We start from the raw sequence: 24821 nt of genomic DNA on the forward strand, positions 1-24821 counted from the left end.
TGAAAATTCAGATTTTAAAGTATACCAACTTAGTTTTCATTCTTGACAATGGGAGGAATCCTTGAGCCAACCTGGAAATTATGTTCTCTTTATTCTTTACAATTGCTGGTTTAATGTGAACCTTGCTTTAAGTTGTGTTAACAATATTGAAGTAGAGAAGAACCGAAGAAAATAGGATTAGGAGTAGGCTTCTGACTCTTTGTGTCTGCTCCACCAATCAATATGATCATAGCTTTCACAGGCCTCAAGTTCTTGTCTTTGCCAGAATCCCATAGCTTTCGGTTCCGTGCACTTTCAAAATTGTAAAGATTCACCCATCAGTAAGAACGTCTAAACATGTACCCTGTCATTTCTCTCTCTTCCCTCCTCCTCCCCTCCTTAAAATCCTATTTGTTTCAATATGATTACCCCCTCAATCTTCTCAACTTAAAATAATACAGACCCTTGCTTGACACAACAATTACTCTCATCTTGGGAATCAGCTTGGTGAATCTCCTTGGGACCCTTCCAAGGCGACTTTGTCTTCTCAACTTATCACGGATGCCCTTCGATCTTTCTTACTACAGTACAGCACAGGAACAGGCCGTTTGGCCCACCACAATGCTTATGCCAAACATGATGCCAAGTTAAAATGATCCCATCTGCCTGTACATGATCCATATCCCTCTATAAGAAATTAGTGGATCTCGTACATATATGTTTGTTTTGCAATAATTAAATTTGGCCTAAAAATACACTCATCTTTACACCATTGTAATGCCTTCCACAACGTGTCTGTTCTATTCATATAAAGGATGTTTCAAACATTTTGCCATAAAGGAAATCTGTGAGCATTTTCTTTTTATGAAAATAGGATTGAAGTTCAAGACTCAGGAGTTGCTCTCCATGATCAAATCTGTTTGTAAGATTATATCATGGAGGTGGACACCTTCAACCCATATGACTGGCTCAGAGTGGATAACTCAAACCTAAAGTGAGGCAGAAGAAACAGAGTCGTAATTATTGCATTCATTCCAATGTTTGGCAGGAAAGAAAGGAATAATGCAGTTGAAGGTATCACAAAAGGCTGGAGTAACTCAGCGGGTCAGGCAGCATCTCAGGAGAGAAGGAATGGGTGATGTTTCGGGTCGAGACCCTTCTTCAGTTGGGTTGGTTCAAATCTTCCAGTTAGCTGCTCTAAGTTTCACAGCTGATAAATGGTGCTCTAATTTGTTTTTGGACACCCTCTATAATGTTGTTAACTGTTTGATTTTTTCAGGCTAACATTGGAATCTTTAACTGATAAGGAACCTGGTGTTATTGAGCATGACATTGAGGAAGAAGACTGTTCCCGGCCTCGGCTATTAACGACACCTGATGAGTCCGCAACAGAGACTCGGACATCATCCTTGGCCAGGACATTCGGCCAGTCTGGTGGGGGAGACTTGCCAAGCAGCCAACCTCAACCTACTATAACACAAGTCTTTCTAGAAGAAGAGGAATTCATAATTGAGGAATATGATAGTGACTAATGTGGAAATGCTTTTCTGTTCTAACTTACGGGTAGATTGATATTTATTTTTAATTATTGACAAGCTGTTAAATAATGGATCAAATGCATTTTATGCAAATGGAAGTTTAGCTGGCACCAGAGTAGCTAAAAGGTGTATTTGAAATTCTTTTAAGCATAAAATAATGTTTACGCGACACATCTAAAACTCTGGAACCATCAAAAGTAATTTAATTTCCCCTTAGCTCACTAACTTTAACTGAAACTTTACAGTCTCTTGGTAGCTCGATTAGAACAAGTTCCTTCCAGTGATTGTACCAAAGGAATCTATCTGTTGTACAGTAATTTGTTTAGACCATGTTTTTGCTAAATATTCACATTTATGCCATATTTTTGTCAATGTCATGCATATTTTTTGTTGCTTTTATTGAGCTTGTTTATATTTAAAAAAGTGCCCTGGGTTGAAAATGTAATCCTCTTTCCAAGAATTTAGAAATGAAAATGAAGTTATTGGAACAAATTATAAAATATTATTTATATTTATATTTGACATTGCCTTTGGTTAAAAAAATAAAAGGTCATAAAGTCCTTGTACAGCACTCTGAGCCTAATAAATGAATTATTCATGTGACAGATGAATAGATTGACATTATTTAGTGGTAGAATTCACTGAGAAATGCAGGACACAGTAGGTTACTCCATATTAAAATTATGTTCAATCTTTTAATGATCACAGTAATGCTTGATTTATTATTTTTCAATTTGTACAATTATTCATAATATTTCTGCCAGAGCAAATTCTCAATATTCAAATAGGTCAATTTTTTTAATGAATCACTGGAATATTGTGTCCACAAATGATATTTTGATCAACTGCGTCTACTTTTTAACAAAGTACTGTATTCAGTAATATTACTTTATATTGTAAATATCTTCAAATACCAATCTAGGATCTCTTCCCAATGTAAGTCGTGCCATGATAAAATAGAACTAAGTTGTTGATTACATCGACTCTTGTTCTGTATGTAATGCACAAGAATAAATGGTTCAGAAAATGATAGACAAGGATGTTCCTGGAAGTTTACTTCAGTGAAGAGATTAAAACATCAAGATGTGTTAGTTTAAAACGAGCCAGCAATTTCTGAGCTGGAAGGTAAGTCAACATCATTCAACATAATTCTGGATAGATGGGATTGAGGATGTAATTGGACGTTAGCCAATAAACTACTGGATTTGCAGACATGGTGAGGACAGTTAGTTGCTAGTTGATGAGTTGTTGGACTTGAACTGCTTTTGCTGTTTATTCACAACTCCCCACACATGTTTAAGACATATGCAAATCTGGAATTTTGAAGCCCTTTTGAAGAAGACACTTCCAAACCACCACCATGTGTTCTGCGGCTCCAGAGGATAATAACGCCCTCAACCTCTGCTATTCCACCATTATGGATGCCTATCAGTTCACCCGGCTGTTCTCCCTCCTGCATTTCTATACAGGTAATGTATGCAGACACAGTTCCAACTCTATTTTTAAAGTCGCCAACTACACCAGCATTGTTGGATGAATAATTGGTAATTTCATATTTCATATTTCATATATATACAGCGCGGAAACAGGCCCTTTCGGCCCACCAAGTCCGCGCCGCCCAGCGATCCCCGCACATTAACACTATTAACACTATCCTACACCCACTAGGGACAATTTTTACATTTACCCAGTCAATTAACCTACATACCTGTACGTCTTTGGAGTGTGGGAGGAAACCGAAGATCTCGGAGAAAACCAACGCAGGTCACGGGGAGAACGTACAAACTCCTTACAGTACAGCACCCGTAGTCAGGATCGAACCTGAGTCTCCGGCGCTGCATTCGCTGTAAAGCAGCAACTCTACCGCTGCGCTACCGTGCCGCCCTGATGAGAATGATTACAAGAGGGAGATTTATTTAAGAGCAGGATGGAAATTGGAAGTGAAGTGTATGAAGTCAGTGAGTTCTGCATAGGTACAAGAGGTAGCACCAATGCAGTCATCGATGTAGCGGAGGTAGAGTTCGGGGATGAGGCCAATGTTAAATATACTTGGACTATCTCCGACATCTCCCTCCCGTTTCTGGACCTCACCATCTCCATCACAGGAGACAGACTAGTGACTGACATCTACCACTGACTCGCACAGCTATCTGGACTACACTTCCCACCCTGTCTCCTGCAAAACGTCTATCCCCTACTCCCAATTCCTCCGTCTACGCCGCATCTGCGCCCGGATGAGGTGTTTCAACTAGGGCGTCAGAGATGTCCTCATTCTTCAGGAAACGGGGCTTCCCCTCTTCCATTATAGATGAGGCTCTCACTAGGGCCTCTTCTACATCCCACAGCTCCGCTCTTGCTCCCCCTCCCCTATTCGTAACAAGGACATAATCCCCCTCGTTCTCACCTTCCACCCCTTCAGCCAACGTATCCAACAAATCATCCTCCAACATTTCCGTCACCTGCAACGGGACCCCACTACTGGCCACATCTTCCCATCCCCTCCCCTTTCTGCGTTCCGCAGAGACCGTTTTCTCCGTAACTCCCTGGTCCACTCGTCCCTTTCTACCCAAACCACCCCATCCCCGGGAACTTTCCCCTGCAACCGCAGGAGATGCAACACCTGTCCCTTTACCTCCCCCCCCCCCACTCCATCCGAGGACCCAAACAGTCTTTCCAGGTGAGACAGAGGTTTACCTGCACCTCCTCCAACCTCATCTATTGTATCCGCTGCTCTAGATGTCAACTTCTTTACATCGGCGAAACCAAACGCAGGCTCGGCGATCGTTTCGCTCAACACCTTCACTCAGTCCGCTTTAACCAACCTGATCTCCCGGTGGCTGAGCACTTCAACTCCCCCTCCCAGTCTGACCTTTCTGTCATGGGCCTCCTCCAGTGCCATAGTGAGGCCTACTGGAAATTGGAGGAACAGCACCTCATATTTCGCTTGGGCAACTTGCAGCCCAGCGGTATGGACATTGACTTCTCCAACTTTAGATAGTTCCACTGTCCCTCTCTTCCCCTCCGCCTTCCCAGTTCTCCCCCTATCTTCCTGTCTCCACCTATATCCTATCTTTGTCCCGCCCCCTGACAACAGTCCAAAGAAGGGTCTCGATCCGAAACATCACCCATTCCTTCTCTCGCGAGATGCTGCCTGACCTGCTGTGTTACTCCAGCATTTTGTGAAATAAATACCTTAGATTTGTACCAGCATCTGTAGTTATTTTCTTACACTACCTGATGCTGCACTGCGATTTCTCCTCAAGGTATGTCTACTTTGAAGAAGTTCTCCTCTCTTCGACGAGAGTTTAGCAACATGCTCTCTCGCTGCTCCCCCTCTGTTATTTCTCCTGCCCTCCTGCTCTACGACCACATCTTGACACAGACTCGCTACCACAGCCACATCTGCTTTCTTGGAACTTGCCTGCGCCTCCACCTTCTGCCTCGGGGTTTCCAGCTCCGGTTCCAGACCTCCTAATTCAGACCCAACCCGGACTACAGGCTCCAACAGTCTGCCGCTTTTCAGAACAATTTTCCTTCCGTGCCCTGCATTGTACACTGACTGCGATGCGCCGTCACCTGCAGGCGCTCGCTTTGACTCTCCCGCAGCTCCACACTAACCCACACCTGCAACGGGCCCCAACTACACTTTATTCTTCGCCGGATCCACGCCCGCAACACTCGATTCCTCACCTACCTGGACTCCACCAAGGCTTGCAAACTCTCCCGCCTCCAGACCGCTACCTCCACCGACACTCCTCGGCAGCGACTCGACCGCCCGCAGGCCCGGAGCTCCATGCCGCCTGCCTGCATACTACGAGGCCGAGACCCGCTATGCCATTGCTGCCACGAGGAGCAGCACCGATCCTCACCGCCTCCCCGGCCGGTCCCAGGCCCGGACCACCGAAGCTGCCGACGGCCACCACCTCCCCGGGGCCTCCACCGCCTCCCCAGGGCCACTGTCTTCGGCTTCCCAGGGCTCTGCTGCCGCCGCCGACCGCCTCCACCGCTTCCCCGGGGCCGCTACCGCTGACTCCCTAGGCCTAACGGAGGCTTCCGCTGCCGCCGACCTCCACCGCCTCCCAAGGGCCACTGCCGCCGACGTCCAAGGCCTACCTGAGGCTTCCACCGCCGCTGCCTCCGACCTCCGCCGCCTCCCCGGGGCCGCCACCGCTGACCTCCTCGGCCTACCTGAGGCTTCCACCACCACCGACCTCCACCGCCTCCCCGGGGCTGCTGCCGCTGACGTCCAAGGCCTCTTCACCGCCACTGCCGCCGACCTTCCAGACCTCTTTGCCGCCGCTGCTGCCGACGTCCTCTCAGGCCATCCGCTGACCGGGCCGACCGCTGCTTACCCGGGCTCCAGTTCCCCGCGGGCCTCCACCAGCGACTGCGTCGACCCGCACCTCTACACCGCTCAGCAGCAGGTTGCAGCCATCGGTGTACCTGGCTCCCAGGCCCAGCAGCAGGTCGCAGCCATTGCTGTACCCGGCTCCCAGGCCCAGCAGCCATCGCTGTACCTGGCTCCCAGCAGCAGGTCGCAGCCGTCGCTGTACCCGGCTCCCAGGCCCAGTAGCAGGTCGCAGCTCCACCCAGCTCACAGACACAGCACTGGGCCCACAGCACTGGGCCCACAGCCCCCACCAGGCAGAGTCCCACAGCACCACTCGGTCCTACTGCCCACCCCTTATTACAGGGAACCACAGCAAGGTTTCCACTGGGTCTCTCCCTTCCCCCTCTAGCCAAGCGACCCTAACTAATCCCCATATCTGTCCTCTTGCCCCTCTCTGCTCTGTTAACCCACCACCCCCTCACCATACATCCCCTCCACCTCCGCCTGCCCCCCTGCCTTCATCCGACCCCAACCCCCACACTTGCCGGGTGTTCACCATCCCCCCTGACCTCCCCCTTTCAGACACCGAACTGTCTGTCCTCAGCAGAGGCCTCACCTTTGTTCCCCTGCGCCCCCACATCAACGAGTTCCGGGTCTACCATGACGTGGAGCTCTTCTTCCGTCGCCTCCGCCTCCGAGCCTTTTTCCATGGGAAGGAGTCCTCACCCCCCAGTGATTTGTTTTTAAAAAAAATCTTTGCCTTTTAATTTAATGGCCTGTTGACCCATAGAATTGTTCAATGTCATTGCCCGCTCAGCCTGCTTGCTGAGATCAATAGTGTATTTGTGTTCACCATCAGTACACTCATGTGGCTGGATAAACCTATCCTCATATCAAACAACTTCAATCCACTCAATTTCTCTAGATCAGAGTTCATGCTGTGGGCATTCACATGGGCCCGAGCTTTGTCAGTCATATCTCGTGAGATATGTGAAACAGTATTTACTTTGGATGACTTGGGTCTACTCCTTCATCCTTGATGTAATGCTCTCACCTCCTTTCTGCTTGGGCAGAGCAAGAATAGTCTTAAGCTAACTTTGAAAACTAACACTTACAAACAAACCTTACATCCCACCAGCTTCCATATTGAATGGCATCGGTATTGTTTTATTATCACATGGTATGAGATGTAGTGAAAAACTTTGTTTGCATTCTAGCTAGTCAAACCATGCTCTTCCAAATTACAATCAAGTCATACAAAAGTACAACAGGCAGTGCAAAAAGCAAAATTTCAAGAGTGCAGATTATAGTGTTACAGAGGAAAAGTCCAAGATCTGCAATGAGGTTGGTCGGAAGATCAGAACTACACCCTAGCTTATGCGAAGACTGTTGAATAGTCTGATGACCGTTAGGAAGAAGCTGTTCCTGAATCTGGTGGTAGGTGCTTTGAAACTTTTGTATCTTCTACTCGATGGGAGAGGAGAGGGTAAAAAAGATCCTTGACCGATCTCCTTTGCATGGGCGAGAACAACCATAGGCTTGTCAGAGTGAGGCCACACACAAACTGGAGGGACAGAACCTCATATTCTGCTTGGGGAGCTTACAACCCCAACAGTAGGCACCTCTCCACCACAGTGTTGTAATCTACAAATGTATAAATGAAGTTAGAGTAGAATTTGGCCAAACTGTGTGAGTTTTCAAATTTGGGCGATGCACAGAGTTAGAAAAACGTTTACAAAGGATGGATCTGTCCAGTTAGAAGTGTTGCCATGCACTGGAGGAATGAATGAATGAGTGTGTGTGTTCCAGTGGTGCTGGTGGCTTAGTCGCCTCACCTGGACAGGTATTGGTGTGACGTCAGGGGCGGGCGGGCCCGGTCATGTGACGGGGGGGGGGGGGAGGGAGAAGCTGTGGGAGTGTCCGCCATCTTTGTGGGCAGGGAAGGAGGGAGCGGCCAGGTGAGGAGCCGTTGCTGCAACGGGAGGCTCTTCTCGGCGGTCAACTGGGTGAGGGCAGCGAGTGTTGTTTGTACCGGACGGGAGGGTATGTGGGGTTGGGGGCAGAGGGAGGGTGAGGGCCGATACAGCGTTGCCTATGGACGGAGGGAGAGCCGCACCTCACTATGGAGTTGCTTCACCGACCTCAGCCTGGCTCAGGCAGCCAGCGCTCTCTTACATCCACAACTTTGTAAAGTTATAATCCTGCTACTCTGGGGTTTCACTTATAGGGATGTTGTGGAACTTCAATGTAGACCAAGTTGTAGAAATATCCTTTTAGATTATTTTTTTTTTAAAGTAACTTTTCTATATGTTCACATTTTGTATTTCTAACGCTTGGTAATTCTTTTGATTTCCATTTTGGGTCCATGCTCTGATTTTGGTTTGAATGAATGTGATCTCGTTGAAAGTGAATATTCCTTTGAGACTTTGACTCGTGGTAAGGTGAGGAAAAACTTTTTCAGTCAGAGAGTTGTGAATCTGTGGAATTCTCTGCCTCAGAGGGCAGTGGAGGCCAATTCTCTGAATACATTCAAGAGAGAGCTAGATAGAGCTCTTAAGGATAGCGGAGTCAGGGGGTATGGGGAGAAAGCAGGAACGGGGTACTGATTGAGAATGATCAGCCATGATCACATTGAATGGCGGTGCTGGCTCGAAGGGCCGAATGGCCTACTCCTGCACCTATTATCTATTGTCTATTGATGATAAGAAGAGAATATGCACCTATTGTCTATTGTCTAAAACATCACAGCCAAGGCAAACAGTTCCACATCAACCCTAACAAGTCTTGTAAGAATTTTGAATGATCTCATTGAAAATTATAAGAAAATAACTGCAGATGCTGGTACAAATCGAAGGTATTTATTCACAAAATGCTGGAGTAACTCAGCAGGTCAGGCAGCATCTCGGGAGAGAAGGAATGGGTGACGTTTCGGGTCGAGACCCTTCTTCATTGAAAATTAGATCAAAATTTCCTACTGGGTTTGATAGGATCAATGTGGAGCTGTGGTGTGTTTTAACCACGGGTCACAGTCCCTAAATAATGCCTATGCTGGTCAATGAAGACATATGAGGAATGCTTAGGGAGGAACTGCAGATGCTGGTTTAAACCTTAGACAGACACAAAAGGCTGGCTAACTCAGAGGGTCAGGCGTCATCTTTGGAGAAAGGGAACACGTGACGTTTCAGGTCGAGACCCTTCACATTCTTCGGAGGAATTCTTCATCCAGAATGAAATTTTTAAATCTTGTACGCAAGAAGACTAGTTATTAAATAGGTTGGTCATTTGAGCTATTGAGTGAATGAAGAGGGATGAGGTTATTGCAGGAAAGTGGAAATATATATTTTTAAATCAGCCAAGATCTTATCGAATGGCAGAGAGGGAATGACAGCCATTTGATCTCCTCCTGCTCTTGTGTTCTTTATTCATAACAATATGATTTCCTTTGTGTAATGGTTTTCTAGGACATCATTCAACTTGATTTCAGCTCCAAAAATCTGAGCAGAAGTGACTCTGGCAGAGATACTCCCTGCACATTTGGAAATCTGGGAAATTCCACAAGTTTCTGAACACTGTATCCTAATGCTTAACCAATCCTGCTGTTGTCATCTTCATTGTTGTTTATAACCTGTATTAATACGAAGTGCGTAGGAAGGAACTGCAGATGCCGGTTTAAACCGAAGATAGACACAAAAAGCTGGTGTAACTCAGCGGGACATAGAGAGAAGGAATGGGTGATGTTTTGGATCGAGACCCATCTTCAGACTGAAGGGTCTCAACCTGAAACGTCACCCATTCCCTCTATCCACAGATGCTGCCTGTCCCCGCTGTGTTACACCAGTTTTTTGTGTCTTAGTACGAAGTGCAAAATAAATAAATAATGTTATTCTCCATTCAAATACCAGTTTTCATTCATGTGATGTCATTGAATCAGTAAATTATTTACTCCACCTCAAAAGGATGCTAGTTAAAAGTCCTTACTTTTTGAAACATGGCTTAGAACAAAAATATCTCAACCACCGCTTATTTATAGCTAATTAGCATTTTGAAAAAGCCAGGTGGTACTGATTTTGGATGATCAGACATGTTCCAAGGCATGTCTGAAGAAGGGTCTCGACCCGAAATGTCACCCATTCCCTCTCTTCTAGATGCTGCCTGACCTGCTGAGTTACTCCGGCATTTTGTGATACCTTAGACATGTTCCAAGTGTTAAAATACTGAACCAAAAATTGAAATGTCTGTTTACACAACTAACACAAAAGTTGAAGATGTAAAGAAACTCCCCCATCTCTGTTTTGAACCACTCTGTTTTGAATTACTTTGCTTGTGAAAGCTCGGAGGAGAGAGTGAGATGGTGAAGTGGAAGTAATTGGGGGAGAAATGGGCACAAGGCTTGTGAATTTGAATATGCAGCTACTGTTGTTTTGTTTGAATGGGGGATTCAAAAATATAGATCAGAATGTGGTTGTTGAACTGAAGGAAGTTACTATCGTGGGTAATAGCCCTTGGGGCTGAGGGAATCAAGGGGGGAAAAAGCCAGAACGGGGTACTGATTTTGGTTGATCAGCCATGATCATATTGAATGGAGGTGTTGGCTCAAAGGGCCGAATAGCCTACTCCTGCACCTCTTTTCTATGTTTCTAATAGTGAGACCATAATGGGATTATAATGTTCAAAATTTGTTGTTGGCTGGGCTAGAGGAGCTGATGCAAATCAGTGGAGACATGAGTGACGGGCAGGCAACACCTGCAGCAGATTGTACCGATCAATAGACTTTTCCAAAAGCTGAAATTAAGCGTGGGGAGAATGAGTGACCATACAAAAGAGTGTCAGGGAAGAAAGAGGCATAAGGCTTGTGAATATCAAAATGCAGCAAGCACTGGTTTGGAACAGAATGGGACATTCGCAACTCAGAGCTCAGAATGTGGTTGTTTAACTAAAGGATGTGTCAATTAAAATGTACTGTATTTTTAAGTTGCAGAGGAAAATCGTACCGATGTCTTCAGGAGCATCTTCAGGGCCGAAATCCAGACCTTCTCATGAAACTCGGAGGAATCAAGAAAGAGTATCCCAATATGATGAGGTCCCGCGAGAAAATCAGTTGTTGCAACCACCTCTTTCCTCATCTGGCACCAAAACTCTGAAAGACTGCAATTTAGCAGTGAGCGCAGACCCACTGCCACCACCACCTCTACCTTTGCATCCACCTGTGGGTCCTGAATATTATTTGGATGAAGGTGATGAACCGGTGACTGCTCTGGAGTTGAAACCAGTTAGACGTTTTGTCCCAGATTCTGTGAAGAACCTATTCAAAGGTAAAAATGACAATCAGCAATTGAATATGGATTATCACGACGACAATAATGGGGTGAAGTGCTCGCCGCCTGCCTCCCCTACGCATTCTGCTCAAGAAGAATTCAGACAAGAAGGGAAGAAATCGGGTGAGAGTTCTTACAGGGATCCATATGGTGGCTCTGGGGGAAGCTACAACTCTCGGAAAGAAGTTGAATCTATGCTTCCTCGCGATCCCTATGATTCATTAGATCGTCATACCCGCACTGTGCAAAGCTACAACGAGAAGATAGAGGTGTACAATATGAAATACTCCTACATGAAATCATGGGCTGGCTTATTGAGGATCTTGGGTGCAGTTCAATTGCTGTTTGGGGCAGGTGTATTTGCTTGTGTTTGTGCCTACATACATAAAGACAATGAATGGTACAATATGTTTGGTTACTCTCGACCATACAGTCACGCTGCCAACAGTTTACGAGGAGGATACTACTATGATGGACCAAAGACTCCTTTTGTTATTGTTGTTGCTGGCTTGGCGTGGGTAGTCACCATTATTTTACTTGTACTGGGCATGTCCATGTACTATCGCGCCATCTTACTTGATTCCAACTGGTGGCCATTGACTGAATTTGCCATGAATATTGTTCTTTTTATCCTCTTTCTGGCCGCCGCAATAGTTTATTTGAATGACATGAACCGGGGTGGTCTGTGCTATTATCCTCTCTTCAATACCCCACTGAATTCTACATTTTGCCGTGTAGAAGGTGGACAAATAGCTGCAGTCATCTTTCTATTTGCTACCATGTTCCTGTATCTTATCAGTGCCATTGTATGTCTGAAGCTTTGGAGACACGAGGCAAAAAGGAAAAGAGATAACTATGCAGAATTTGAGGTAATAATCTTTCTGTTAAACTGAAGCTACTTAAGAATGAATGTGTGTGTTTTTCTTTGCTCTTCACATCGAAAAAAAGTTGTTATTTTGGGGAAGGGACAGAATTATATTATTGATCATATGGTTTGAATGTCCAAGTATCTGAGCAGTTCTGGTCAAGCATGATTGCACAGGATGAGGTGCAAATAATATTCTCCAGAATGTTGCCTGGGATGAGACATTTCAGTAATAAAGAGACTGGGTCTGTTTTCCTTTTGAGCAAAGGAAGTTGAAGGGCAATGTGAAGAAGGGGTGGGAAATTGAGAGGCATAGATAAAGTTGATATTGGGGGAGGGGAAGTAATAAAATAATTCAATATGCCTTTAGGCACACTGGAATTGGCGTCGGCCTAACCATCCCCACCACTCCCCCTCTAGAATTAAAATTGGAACAAGTATTGAGAGATTCTAGTTTGAAGGTGTAAATTAGCACACACTTTACTCTAATATCCTGGTGAGCCTGTTCATGCATGTTGGTTGCAACGACTACAAAATCAGTTGTGCAATGCACACAAAATAATCCATTACTCTTCCTGATTAGTTTAATACTTGCTACTTCATTCAACTGAGGAGAGATCTATTGTGAATTATGAGGAAACAAAATAATCCCAAAACTTTGGTCAGCACCTCCAGAAAGGGTTAAGTTCCTGGAAAAATTGTGTACATTTTCTCCTTTGGTTGACTTGGCCAAAATTAATTCATTTTGCTTTGATTTGCTATTATTTAACATAAATATTTTTTTACCTACCATGCAAAAGGATATAGCGGTAGACTATTTAGTGCATGGAGCCTGGGTCCACCATTCAGTCTGGTCACCATCCAAATAAAGTGCCGTATTCTTGCTTTCTCTCCAGGTTCATTGATTCCTTTGGCCTCGAGTGATAGATTTAATGCCTTATAGAATAATTTAATAATCTGGCTTCAACACCCCTCTGTGGTAGAGAATTCTGAGAAATTTTTAATTTCCATGCAATGCTCTATTTAGGTTTCAGTCTGTGTACCTCATGATTGAATAATGACGTAGATTTTTTTTAAAACAAAATAAAGGAAATACTCAGCAAGTCAGGCAGAATGTGTAAATGTTTCAGCTTGTACCCAGTTGGTGTTCATTTTCTTTTAAATTTTTTTCCAGCTGGGAAGTACAGTAGCTGGCACGTCAACAGAAACGGTAGGAATGCTGTTTTTAAAGTCATCAATTTCATTTTAAATGTCTCTTTTATTCCTGAATACCCACAGTGTTTTGTGTGCTAGTGAAACATCTGTGGTGCAAATATGCCAACCTAAAGCGTGATTTTTTTTCAATCATTCGAGGGGTACGATCACAATTAGAAAGATTATTTAAAGTTTATCTTTAATTGTCCAAAAAGTGGTGAACAATTTTATTGAACCACTGCAGCCTCAGTGATGAAGATTTTTTATTTGTTTCTGGATTTAGCATTTCATGATTTCATGTAAGAGTCGTAATTTGGAAATGTATCTTCAAAGTTCTGTGCAATATGGTTAATATGAGGGGTATATTGCTTACTTGTCACAGAATGACACCATTTGGATCCATGTCGGCTCCTAGGAGATCAATCTTTTTTGTCCCTTCGGGTTCACATGCTTGTTAACTCTCTTTGAGTAATTTGATTACATGGGGGGGGGTAATATATAATAATCAAATAATTTATTTTCCGAATGTGGGAAGAAACCAGTGAAAGAATGGAGCGATTGGGCTTGTATTCACTGGAATTTAGAAGGATGAGAGGGAATCTTATAGAAACATATAAAATTATTAAGGGATTGGACACGCTAGATACAGGAAACATGTTCCAGATGTTGGGTGAGTCCAGAACCAGGGGCCACAGTTTAAGAATAACGGGTAGGCCATTTAGAACTGAGACGTGGAAAACTTTTTCACACAAAGAGTTGTAAATTAGTGGAATTCTCTGCCTCGGAAGGCTGTGGAGGCCGATTCATTGGATGCATTCAAAAGAGAGTTAGATAGAGCTCTTTGGGCTAGTGGAATCAAGGGATATGGGGAGAAGGCAGGAACAGGGTACTGATCAGCCATGATCACATTGTATGGCCTTGCTGGCTTGAAGGGCAGAATGGCACCTATTGTCTCTGTATCTATGTAACCCTTGAAAATCCCACATGGTCACAGGAGGACGTGCAAATTCCATGTAAACAGTATATTGGGAGTAGGTTAGCGCGTTAGGAGGTATTGGAGGTGTTAGTGGGTATAGAAGGTCCAACTTGCCCGCCGTGGACGGAAGACCCGTGCTGAGGATCGCAACCCGTTTCGGAAGGACCGGCTCACCTGCTGCAGATCGAACACCCACAGGAACTTACCTGGAGGGCCGGTAAGCAGACTGGCTGCGGGAGGGAGTGCACGGCCTCGACGGGAGAGTGGACTGCTGGAGGCCCTGCAGTAGCCTGGGGCTCGGCTGGACCGGGCACCGCTCCAAGGGGCTGAGCACGTGAACCGGATGCGGCCAACAGTGGTGGAGCAGATGCGGAGGACACCACGGCTACACTTGGCCAGGCCGACCCTGCAATGCTGTCTTCATTGTCAGATCAAGAACCTTGCACTTACAACAACTGGAACTTGAAAAAGACACCAAACTAGCGACTCTGTATACTGTCTCGGTGTACTACTGCTATACATTTGTACTGCATCTGAGATGCTTATCTAATCTATCAATATACTAAAACTCTTGTTTGTTTGTTCCTGAACTACAGCCAAAACGGTACACGATAACATGGCAATTTTAAGCCCACCTTATTCACCGAATATTTGGTGCTAATGGAAGAAGTTTCATTGAAATTGGTGTTTAATTGGTGAAATTTAAGGAAGCTCTTCTCCAAGAAGCCCTTCTTGCTTAAGTCCATACTCCGCCACCTCCAGTTTAAATTCCATTTGGAATATTTTGGAGGATCAAGAACCAAGATGTTATATTATTTCAGTTATTCACATTTTAAAGTTTAAATCTATCTCGGAGGGAGGGAGGGAGGAGGGGGGGAAGGAGGGGGAGAGAGGAAGGGGTGAAGGGAGGGAGGTTGAGGGGGGAGGGGAGGATGTGGGGGAGGAGAGGGTGCTGCACCGATGCACGAGAGGTTTGGGCCCAACGGGTCCACTTGGTCTAGTATGTATCTAAATGCTTCTGCATACTGATACTTGTACTGGACTGTATACAAAAATGAATTTCACTGTACCTCGGTACATGCGACAAATAAATGCTAACCTTCCATCCGTTGCACCTTATTTTCATTTTGGTGCATCTTGTGGAGGGAATAAATGTGGGACTTAGATTTGGTCATCCCTTTCCATTGTAGCATGATACCATTGGGAACGTTTCCCCTTCATTTGCACTATCATCCATTTTGCTAGGGCTTGTCGATGTTGCATATGATCAAATATGACATCAAAAGTAGCTCAATTGACTCGGCAATGCAGTTCAAGAGATTCAAGATTCAAGATAGCTTTATTGTCATCCAAATTGGACGAAATTCAGTCACCCACAGTCCAACAACAAAAGCATCAAAATAGGCATTAAAATTACACAACCCCCAAAACACACAAAAGAAACATCCATCAAGAAAACATCCATCACAGTGAGTCTCCTCCAGTCCTCTCCTCACTGTGATGGAAGGCCACAATGTATTTTCCCTTCTCCTGCTGTCCTCTCCCGCGGTCAGGTTGTGGTTGCAGGCCGCGCCGGACGGTCCGCAGCGGCTCGAGCCTAAGGCGAGTCGCAGCCGCTCCCGCAGCCTCCGAAGATGGCCGGCTCCGCCGATGATAAGTCCGATCCGGGGCGGGCGAACACGCTGCTGCTGTTGCTGCACGTCGGGGCGGTCGTGGCTCCCGACATTGAAGCCCCCGCCCAGCAGAGAAATATCCCGCGGCCTATCTTAGGCCGCGCCGGACGGTGAAATGTCCGCGACCCAAGCCCCGCGATCCGGGGCAGGCGAACACGCTGCCGCTGCCGGAGCTCCCGATGTCGGCATCCACGCGGCCCGAGTCTAAGGCGAGTCGCAGCTGCTCCCGCAACCTCCGAAGACGGCCGGCTCCGCTGATGGTAAGTCCGATCCGCGGGCTCTGCGAACCAGAGCCCTGGAGGCCGCCAGCTCCAGGAGTTGGGCCGATGGTAGGCCGCAGCAGGAACGGAGACCCGACCCAGAAAACAAAGGTCGGGTCTCCATTCGGAAGGGACACCTATTTACAATTTTACAGTTCCCCCCCTCCCCCCCACATATACACACAGTACACAAACACAAAAACACGACATCACAACTACAATTAAGACAAAAAAACAACAAAACACAAAGACAAATGGACCGCAGGTAAGCCGCAGCTGCTATGGCAGCGCCGCCAACTCTTGGAGGAAGATGTATTTCTGAGACTTGAGGAACTTTCAGTGGGCAATGATTTATTCAATTCATTAAATTCCTGTGTTCTTACGAGTTGTATTTATGTTTTTAATTTTAGCAGGTGTTGCGATCTAAAGGGAGGTCTGTAGTAACTGATGCAAGCCACAGAGAATTGCAGCCAGTTGAAATGAAACCCGCGGTACTGAGTGGGTACATTCCTGCGGGTCACATTCCAAAACCACTTGTTATGGCTGACTACCTAGCGTGAGTACAGGTTTCGTTGGATTAAGCTTTCAGTCCGTAGTACCCGTCTGAGCAATGCTGCCAACAGGGATTACATACTGTCTCTAACGATCGAAATTGATCCATTGGGTTGTGTTTCTGCTTGCACAGAGATTGGGTTTTTATTCCTGGAGTTTGTGCAGGGATACCACAATTTGTGTTGATAGCTATTGGTTCACAGTTTGTTAACCATTTTGCCAGACAGATCAAAGAAATGCAGTGATTTTTAACTGGTTATATTAAAATGTTTATGTTCCCTTGCCCTGTTGTACAAGACAGCAGTAATAAACTGGTACCAGTTGATTAGCTGAGTATTGGTCCTTGATCTCCAGCGCATATGTTGGATTCCTAGTTTTTCTTCTTCCAACCTCATTCTGGTGAAATACATAGAGCTTTTCCATAAAACTGATGCCTCTGGTCTGATTTTTTTCTTCTTGTGATCCTTAAGCCAGTCTTTCTTCCACGTGCATAGATTGAACAAAGGCCAATCATTCCATGTTAATAAAGGCTAACAGAATCCATTTGATTTCATTAGTGCAGGTGACCAAAAAGGCCATACTCATTGAATATCCCAGCTTCTAATAGTCTGTCAACAATTCGATTACCTGACAATCAATCTCTACATATTCACCCTTTCTTTACCTTTTTTAGTCTGGTAATCTTTTGTGTGCAATCTACCTGAGACTCTTTTGAAGTCTGTTAGGTAACATCCATCGATACATGGACACTGTTATCTTGCTATTTAGGTAATTTTCTTGTAATATTCAGCTTGATTAGTTGGCCTTGATGAAGTACCATTGACTCTTTGATCAGTTCAGATGTTCGGTCATTAGTTTTCCAATAATTCATGTTCATAAGTTATAGGAGCAGAATTAGACCATTCAGACCATCAAGTCTACTCCGCCATTCAATCGTGGCTGATCTATCTTTCCCTCTCAACCTTATTCTTCTGCCTACTCCCCATAACCCCTGACACCTGTACTAATCAAGAATCGATCCACCTTAGAAGATATCTATTGACTTGGCCTCCACAGCCTTCTATGGCAATGAATTCCACAGATTCACCACCCTCTGACTAATAGATATTTCTTCTCATCTCCTTTCTAAAGGTAATTTCCCCAGTTCTTGCAAACTTTCTTGATGCACAGTTGCATTGGGCATAGAAGTGTTCAATTAAGAAGAGTGTTTTATAGTCAGATGGAGGCAGTGTACCTTGCTGTTTATGTTAGTGTCGTATAGTGCAGAAACAGGTCACTTGTCTCTACTACATGAAGTACCCAACTATACTAATTCTATTTATGACCACTTGATCCATAGCCATTATGCTTTCTCTTTCAGATACTTAAATATTGTGAGAGTACCATTCAAGAAGTTCCAGATTTCACCCATCCTCTGGGTAAAAAGATCTTCCTCCAATTTCCTCTAAACCTCTTTCCCCTTATCCTGAATCTATGTCATCTGATTTGGATAAACCTGCTTCAGGGAAAAGGTTTCTCCCATCTAAACATAGCACAAAAAGTAAGGAAATTTGTGTTTGGTAGATTATTTCTTTGTTGTAACAATGCTTCTTGGCAATAAATCTTATACCGTTGGAAAGCCTGTTTATTTCCCTTTTAAATGGTGCCACATTTGTAAGGAACATGCATTTGTGGGATGAGCAGCAGAGCTGAGTATGTGGGTTGTGCCCATGAAAAATCTGCCAAATCTTCTCTGCCAATGCCAAACAGCTTATTCTGCCATTGACTCTTGTTCGGTGTTGTTTGGTGGATTGGATGATTGAAGTCTGAAGAAACAAGACATATTGGCAATTTAATAATTTATTCATTTAATAAACAGGAGCCTCAGTAGCGTGTGGAAGAACCATACACAGCCACAACAGCCTGGCACCTCCTCCTCATGCTGGTCACCAGCCTGGTCACACACTGTTGTGGGATGGCATCCCATTCTTCAACCAGCATTTGTCGCAAGTCAGCCAACGTGGTTGCGTTGGTCACTCTGGCACGAACAGCACGCCCAAACTGATCCCACAAGTGTTCAATGGGGTTGAGGTCAGGACTGCTGGCAGGCCATTCCATCCTCTCCACTCCCAAATTCTGGAGGTAGTCTCTGAGAAACCCTGCTCTGTGGGGGCGAGCATTGTCATCTTGGAGGATAAAGTTCGGTCCCAGACTGTGGAGATATGGGATTGCCACTGGTTGCAGAATCTCATCTCGATATCTCTCTGCATTGAGATTGCCTCCAATGATGACAAGCCTCGTTTTTCCAGTGAGGGAGATGCCGCCCCACACCATCACACTGCCTCCACCAAAAGATGTTACTCTATCGGTGCAGCAATCAGCATAGCGTTCTCCGCGTCTTCTCCACACTTTGACCCTATGATCCAACTGCCGTAGGCAGAATCTGGACTCATCGCTGAACATAACGTTCCTCCACATGTTCAGGTTCCAGTGCACGTGTTGCCGACACCAGCGCAAACGGGCCTGACGGTGAAGGGCAGTCATGACAGGCCTCCTGGCAGCCCTATGAGACCGGAGATCGGCTGCGTGCAGTCTGTTCCGAATTGTCTGGGCAGAGAGCTGTCGGCCATATCGTCCTGCAAACCTTGACTGCAAATCTGTAGAAGACAGCCTACGGTTCCTAAGTGCTGACAGGGTGAGGAAACGGTCTTCTTCGGGTGTCCTCTTCTTGGGACGCCCACTTCGCGGCCTGTCTCTGATATTCCCCGTTATATGGAACTTGGCCTTCACTTTGGAGATGGTACTAGGGCTCACTCCAAATAATGCCGCAACTTGGTTTTGCGGGAACACCAGCTTGAAGTTGCCCTATCGCACGGGCCCTATCCAGATCAGTCAAACGTGGCATGCCGATTCTTGGAGCAGACACCTACTGACCACTGTAGCAGGGCCCATGCTCACAGATGCTGCCAATCAGGTGCCTGATTGTCAGCACCTGGGGGTACCAGAAGCTCAAAACAAGTCAATAGCAACAGCAGAATAAGCTGTTTGGCATTGGCAGAGAAGATTTGGCAAATCTTTCATGGGCGCAACCCATATACTCAGCTCTGCTGCTCACCCCACAAATGCATGTTCCTTACAAATGTGACACAATTTAAAAGGGAAATAAACAGGCTTTCCAACGGTATAAGATTTATTGCCAAGAAGCATTGTTACAACAAAGAAATAATCAACCAAACACAAATTTCCTTACTTTTTGTGCTATGTTTATATTCCTTAACTTTGCAAACCCATATCAGTTTCTTGCCCCTCCCCAGCCTCCTTTGCCCCAACGAAAACAAACACCAGCCTATCCAATCTCTCCTCATAATTGAAATGCTCCATCCCAGGCAACCTGGGGTAAATCTCTGCATATAATCCTGGACTATCCCTCCTTCCTGTAGTACCACAAAACTGTATTCCTCATGCAGTCTAACCAATGTAGCAAATCTGATAACAGATGGATTAGGCTCTAAATATTAGCAGGTTGATAGCATGCTGATAGCCCATGCAGGTGCAAATACAAATGGTGTACTTACCTGATTGCTGATATCCATGAGCTATATACACAAACATTGGCATCATTTTTTTAAAAACTAGACGGGGCACTGAGTTACATGAATTTAAAAAAGAAAATACTTTATGTTTTAGTAAGTATCCTTCTATCAGAACACCTGAAGAACGAGAACGCTACAAAGCTGTATTTAACGATCAACATGCAGAATACAAAGAACTTCATGGAGAAGTGCAAATGGTTCTGAAAAAGTTCAATGAAATGGATGCCTTGATGAGCAGACTTCCTCAGCAAGCAGGGTCCCAACAGGTTGGTGCATCTCGTAAAATCTAAATGGGATCTCAGTTTATTATCTAGCATTTAACTACGAGCTTAATGACACCAAATTAAAATGCAAGGGAATTGATTGTCCCATATGTACCTATGGTTGTAGAGCGAAAGTATTATCCCAAAAAGTGATTCGTTTTCAAGAAAAAGTTGTATTCAAGTGTAATGCCGATTGGTTCAGGAAGGTAACACTGTGACAATCCACACGATGCTTTGCAGGAGCCACTTTCAGATAAGGCCAGTTTCCTTGCTCACATGAGTATAGAAGCATCCCTTTTGCCACTTTGGTCAGCTTTTGTTCCTGAACCTACATTTAACATCTACTGCATTTTATTTATGGTACTACACGGAAAATAGACCTTTAGTGGCCTCACCATGCATGGTGGGGCTGTGTTTTCTTGGGATTATGATTCATGTTTTTTTTCTTGTTGCTAGCTCACTTTAAAGACGTACAGCTATGTAGGTTAATTGACTGGGTAAATGTAAAAATTGTCCCTAGTGTGTGTAGGATAGTCAAGTCAAGTCAAGTCAAATTTATGTGTATAGCACATTTAAAAACAACCCACGTTGACCAAAGTGCTGTACATCTGATTAGGAAAAAAAAGAAACATACATATAGTGTTAATGTGCGGAGATCGCTGGGCGGCGCGGACTCGGTGGGCCGAAGGGCCTGTTTCCGCGCTGTATCTCTAAATCTAAATCTTACATACCAATGCTCACAGTAAGTCTTTGCACAATGCTTGTATGTAATTTTTTTAAAAAGCCTTGTTTTCCCAACGTGTTCATTTTTCGATCAACTTTCAGATTTTTGAGACATTAACTTATATTTGCAGTTAAGTTGCTAATGGAATGTTATAATTGGCTTCCATGTCTCTCAGCCTTTGTGGAAAATTGAGCTGTGATTCTCTGTCCTCACTGGGTTTTATCTTTTTTTTAAATAATTTTGTGAGTGGAGTAAGAAAATAATATTCAGACAACCAGACATCATTAATTAAAATCTAATTAAACGTCTCTCTTTTCTAACCATTAGGAGTATGACAGGATCACAAAAGTTTTCCATGAGTATCAGAAGAAGAAAAACGTGAGTAAAAATGTTAACATTTTAAAAATAAATTATCTGTTGCTAAGGTCATAAATTAGAAATATACGTTGATCTGGCCGTGTTAAGACGTGCATCCGTGATGATGGTGGAGGATCTGCACTATGTTTTATGTCCTGGATAATGGTTTTTATTACACAAAAATAGGTGTTGCGAGAATATTAACACATTTCTGCTAGTTCTACACCAATGCATGTTTAACTGCAAGAAAGTAACTAAGGCTACAATTGAGTATTATCACCATGCATCAGTCTCCACCAGAAGTGAACATTTGACGCAATACAAAGGATCTGGCCCAACCTGGTAGAAATGTCAAAAGATGCAGGACCCGCTAACGTAAATATGGTAATTGTCCACCAATTAAAGGGTAATGAGGTGTGCATTTCGATCTTTATGCCTCTGTCAGATTATTAACACTTAGATTTGAATAAGGTTTTGGGCTTCACAAGTACCTGGGCCAGGTGAGCTTTTCCTACCCGTCCATTATGCTTGCTTATAATTCTGAACTTGGAGGCTGGGAAACTGGACTGATAATGACAAGAACACTAACTCGGGTAAATGGCCATGCCTAACTATGGAATTGGCAGCTAACGTGAGATTTATTTTGGTGGAAAATCTTTCACAGCTGGACAGGTGTAAAGGGGATTAAAAGAACAAAGCTCATTAAAATCAGTCACAATAACTTGACAGATCCAAGAAAATGAGGAATTAATGTGCTAACATATAATTCATACATATTTAGCGACTGAATCATTTTCAAATATTAACCTTAAGACTTAAGACACCGGATGATATAACTCTTATTGTTTTTCTGTGCAGGATCCCACATTTCTGGAGAAAAAAGAACGTTGTGAATATTTGAAAAACAAACTCTCCCATATCAAACAGAGAATTCAAGAATATGATAAAGTCATGAACTGGAATGATAACTTCTAAGGAACATGCAGAACAAGTCTTACTTGATCTTTTTCTTTTGCTTCAAGATGATCAGGTTGCAAAGCAAAAATCCACAGATGCTGGAAATCTGGAATACTAACATTGTACACTGGATCCTCAGCAGCACCCATGGAGAGAAGGAGCATTTGTGAAAAGTTAACGTCCTCCAGAACTCCAGCATAGGTTTTGGCTGCTGATAGAAAATACTACTTGTTTGAAAACCTGATACGTTCCCTCTCCACAGATGCTGCCTGACATGCTGAATATCTCTAACATTTTTGTTGTTTTACTGTACAATCTGACTACTGTTTGACATGTTTTATTTTTCATGATTACAAAATCTTGTCCTTATTATGCTTTCTACAACAACAAAAAGTAATATGCATTTTAAACTTAATTTAATATTTAGCTCCTGCGTGCACAGGTGTTCCATTTAGAATTAGTATGTATACCTTTTTATATTTGTAACAGGTTTTACTGAATACTCTTTATGAATCTCTTGCTTGTATATAATGTGCACGAATAAAGTAACAAAGAATTCTTTATCATGGCTTTGATTCAGTGGCCTCAGCCATTTAAGTTTGCTGTGTTTGTTTAAACATGGGTTGGTTCGGTTGAATAAAGGGAAATTCTGAAACCCAAACCTATAATTCTGTGTAGGAAGAAACTGCAGATTTAAACCAAAGCTGGAGTAACTCAACGGGACAGGCAGCATCTCTGGAGAGAAGGAATGGGCGACATTTCGGGTCGAGACCCTTCTTCAGACTGGTTAGGGATATGGGAAACGAGAGACATAGGCGATGATGTAAGACAGATAAAGCACAATGAATGAAAGATATGCAAAAAAGTAGCTATGGTAAAGGAAACAGGCCATTGAAAACGAGAAGCTAGTGTGCCTTGGGTGGGGAGGGATAGAGAGAGAGGGAATGCCAGGGCTACCTGAAGGGCATAGGTAGCTGGAAGAACTGAAATGTTCAAAATCTTGAATCATTATGACGAACAGTCATGAGTACATTTTATCACCAAGAATTGCAATGTTGAAACCAAAGATCCGGTGTTTCACTGACTGCATCCTGTTGTATTTAATTAGTCTGTTTTGCATATCCACCTTTGTGCTCTATCGACAATAATATTCACAATTTGAGCCATTGTAGATAGTGTAGATAGAGTAAAGATAGGATACTAAAACAATCTAGAAGCATGCAGAAGCACGCATGCAGAACAAGTGTGGCCAAGTAGATACTGGAATCAACTTCCTGGAATTAAACCTTGGGTCGATGCTATGGATGTTGTGCTCCGAATTTCATTTTAAGCATATTGTTCATTCCAAATGTTTTATTTACTTGCTTTATCAGATGCTCAGTTTTAATGACAGATTTGGTCAAATAAATCATATTGACTTGAGCCAAATATCAGCTTGTACATTGTATATTTTAAAAGAGGTTAATGGAAATTTTTGTCCTGCGCTATTTTACATTTACCTATATCCAATTAACAACTGTACAGTTTGCACCTTTCAATATCAAAGCCTGCTTTCAACTGTACTGAAAACAATTTTAATTAACTGTTTGGTTTAACTTGTTAAGGATATTGAACCATGGAGAAATTGTGTAATAAAACTTTAACAAGTGCACAGCTTTCTGGAAAAGAATCGTTGGCTTCAGATTGACTCGTACCTGATATTTGTGATTTGCACACAAAACTATGATTACTTTGTGTGGAAGGAACTGCAGATGCTGGTTTACATCGAAGATAGACAGAAAATGTTGGAGTAACTCAGCAGGATAGGCAGCATGTCTGGAGAGAAGGAATGGGTGACATTTCAGGTCAAGACCCTTCTTCAGACAGAGTCCCTCTATCCAGAGATGCTGCCAATCCCGTTTAGTTACTCCAGCATTTTCTGTCTATGATCGCTTTATGCAGTGAGATGCAAATGAAAAATAACAAGAGCCTGCACATGCTGGAATTTGGACCAAAATAACAAACTACTGGGGGAAGCTCAATAGGTTGAGTATCATCTGTGAGGGAGTGGACTTGTGTTTATGGGGAGCAGGGTGTCTCCAGTAAGTCAAAGAAATGTACAGCAAGGAAACAGTTTTGGTACAGATAACAATTAAACATTCTTGACTCTTGACATTATTTAGTCAGTCAGCCATATCTTCTGTGGGAACATTAAGTCTAATCACGCTTTCTTCACGCTTCATTTTGTTCTTTGACCATCCTTGTCAATGCACACATTTAAATTTCA

At 43.9% G+C, this 24821-nt stretch overlaps 2 protein-coding genes and 1 long non-coding RNA gene across 5 annotated transcripts in view; 2 read left to right on the top strand and 1 right to left on the bottom strand.

The window, feature by feature from the left end:
- rad17 (RAD17 checkpoint clamp loader component) overlaps window positions 1-2473 on the top strand; it is a 37928-nt gene extending 35455 nt beyond the window's left edge. For both annotated transcript variants that reach the window (XM_078397056.1, XM_078397055.1), the window contains exon 17: window positions 1259-2473. In XM_078397056.1, coding sequence (XP_078253182.1) covers window positions 1259-1511 — 253 coding nt within the window. In that variant the 3' untranslated portion in view covers window positions 1512-2473. The remainder of the gene's footprint in view (window positions 1-1258) is intronic.
- Window positions 2474-7774: 5301 nt separating this feature from the next.
- marveld2b (MARVEL domain containing 2b) lies at window positions 7775-22951 on the top strand. Of its 2 annotated transcripts, none has more exons than XM_078396574.1 (7): window positions 7775-7853; window positions 10820-12031; window positions 13202-13237; window positions 16541-16686; window positions 20349-20520; window positions 21569-21619; window positions 22457-22951. In XM_078396574.1, exons 2-7 carry the CDS (start codon window positions 10841-10843, stop codon window positions 22571-22573), a joined length of 1713 nt encoding a protein of 570 aa, XP_078252700.1. In that variant the 5' UTR covers window positions 7775-7853; window positions 10820-10840; the 3' UTR covers window positions 22574-22951. The 2 variants fall into 2 exon arrangements, with proteins under 2 accessions (XP_078252700.1, XP_078252701.1); XM_078396575.1 differs by having other exon boundaries at window positions 7800-7853; window positions 10826-12031.
- LOC144592152 (uncharacterized) overlaps window positions 10903-24821 on the bottom strand; it is a 42269-nt gene continuing 28350 nt past the window's right edge. The window contains exon 3 of the long non-coding RNA XR_013547097.1: window positions 10903-11149. This is a non-coding gene — a long non-coding RNA (uncharacterized LOC144592152). The remainder of the gene's footprint in view (window positions 11150-24821) is intronic.

The sequence above is a fragment of the Rhinoraja longicauda genome, chromosome 3 (assembly GCF_053455715.1).
Source record: "Rhinoraja longicauda isolate Sanriku21f chromosome 3, sRhiLon1.1, whole genome shotgun sequence".
Classification (NCBI taxonomy): domain Eukaryota; kingdom Metazoa; phylum Chordata; class Chondrichthyes; order Rajiformes; family Arhynchobatidae; genus Rhinoraja; species Rhinoraja longicauda.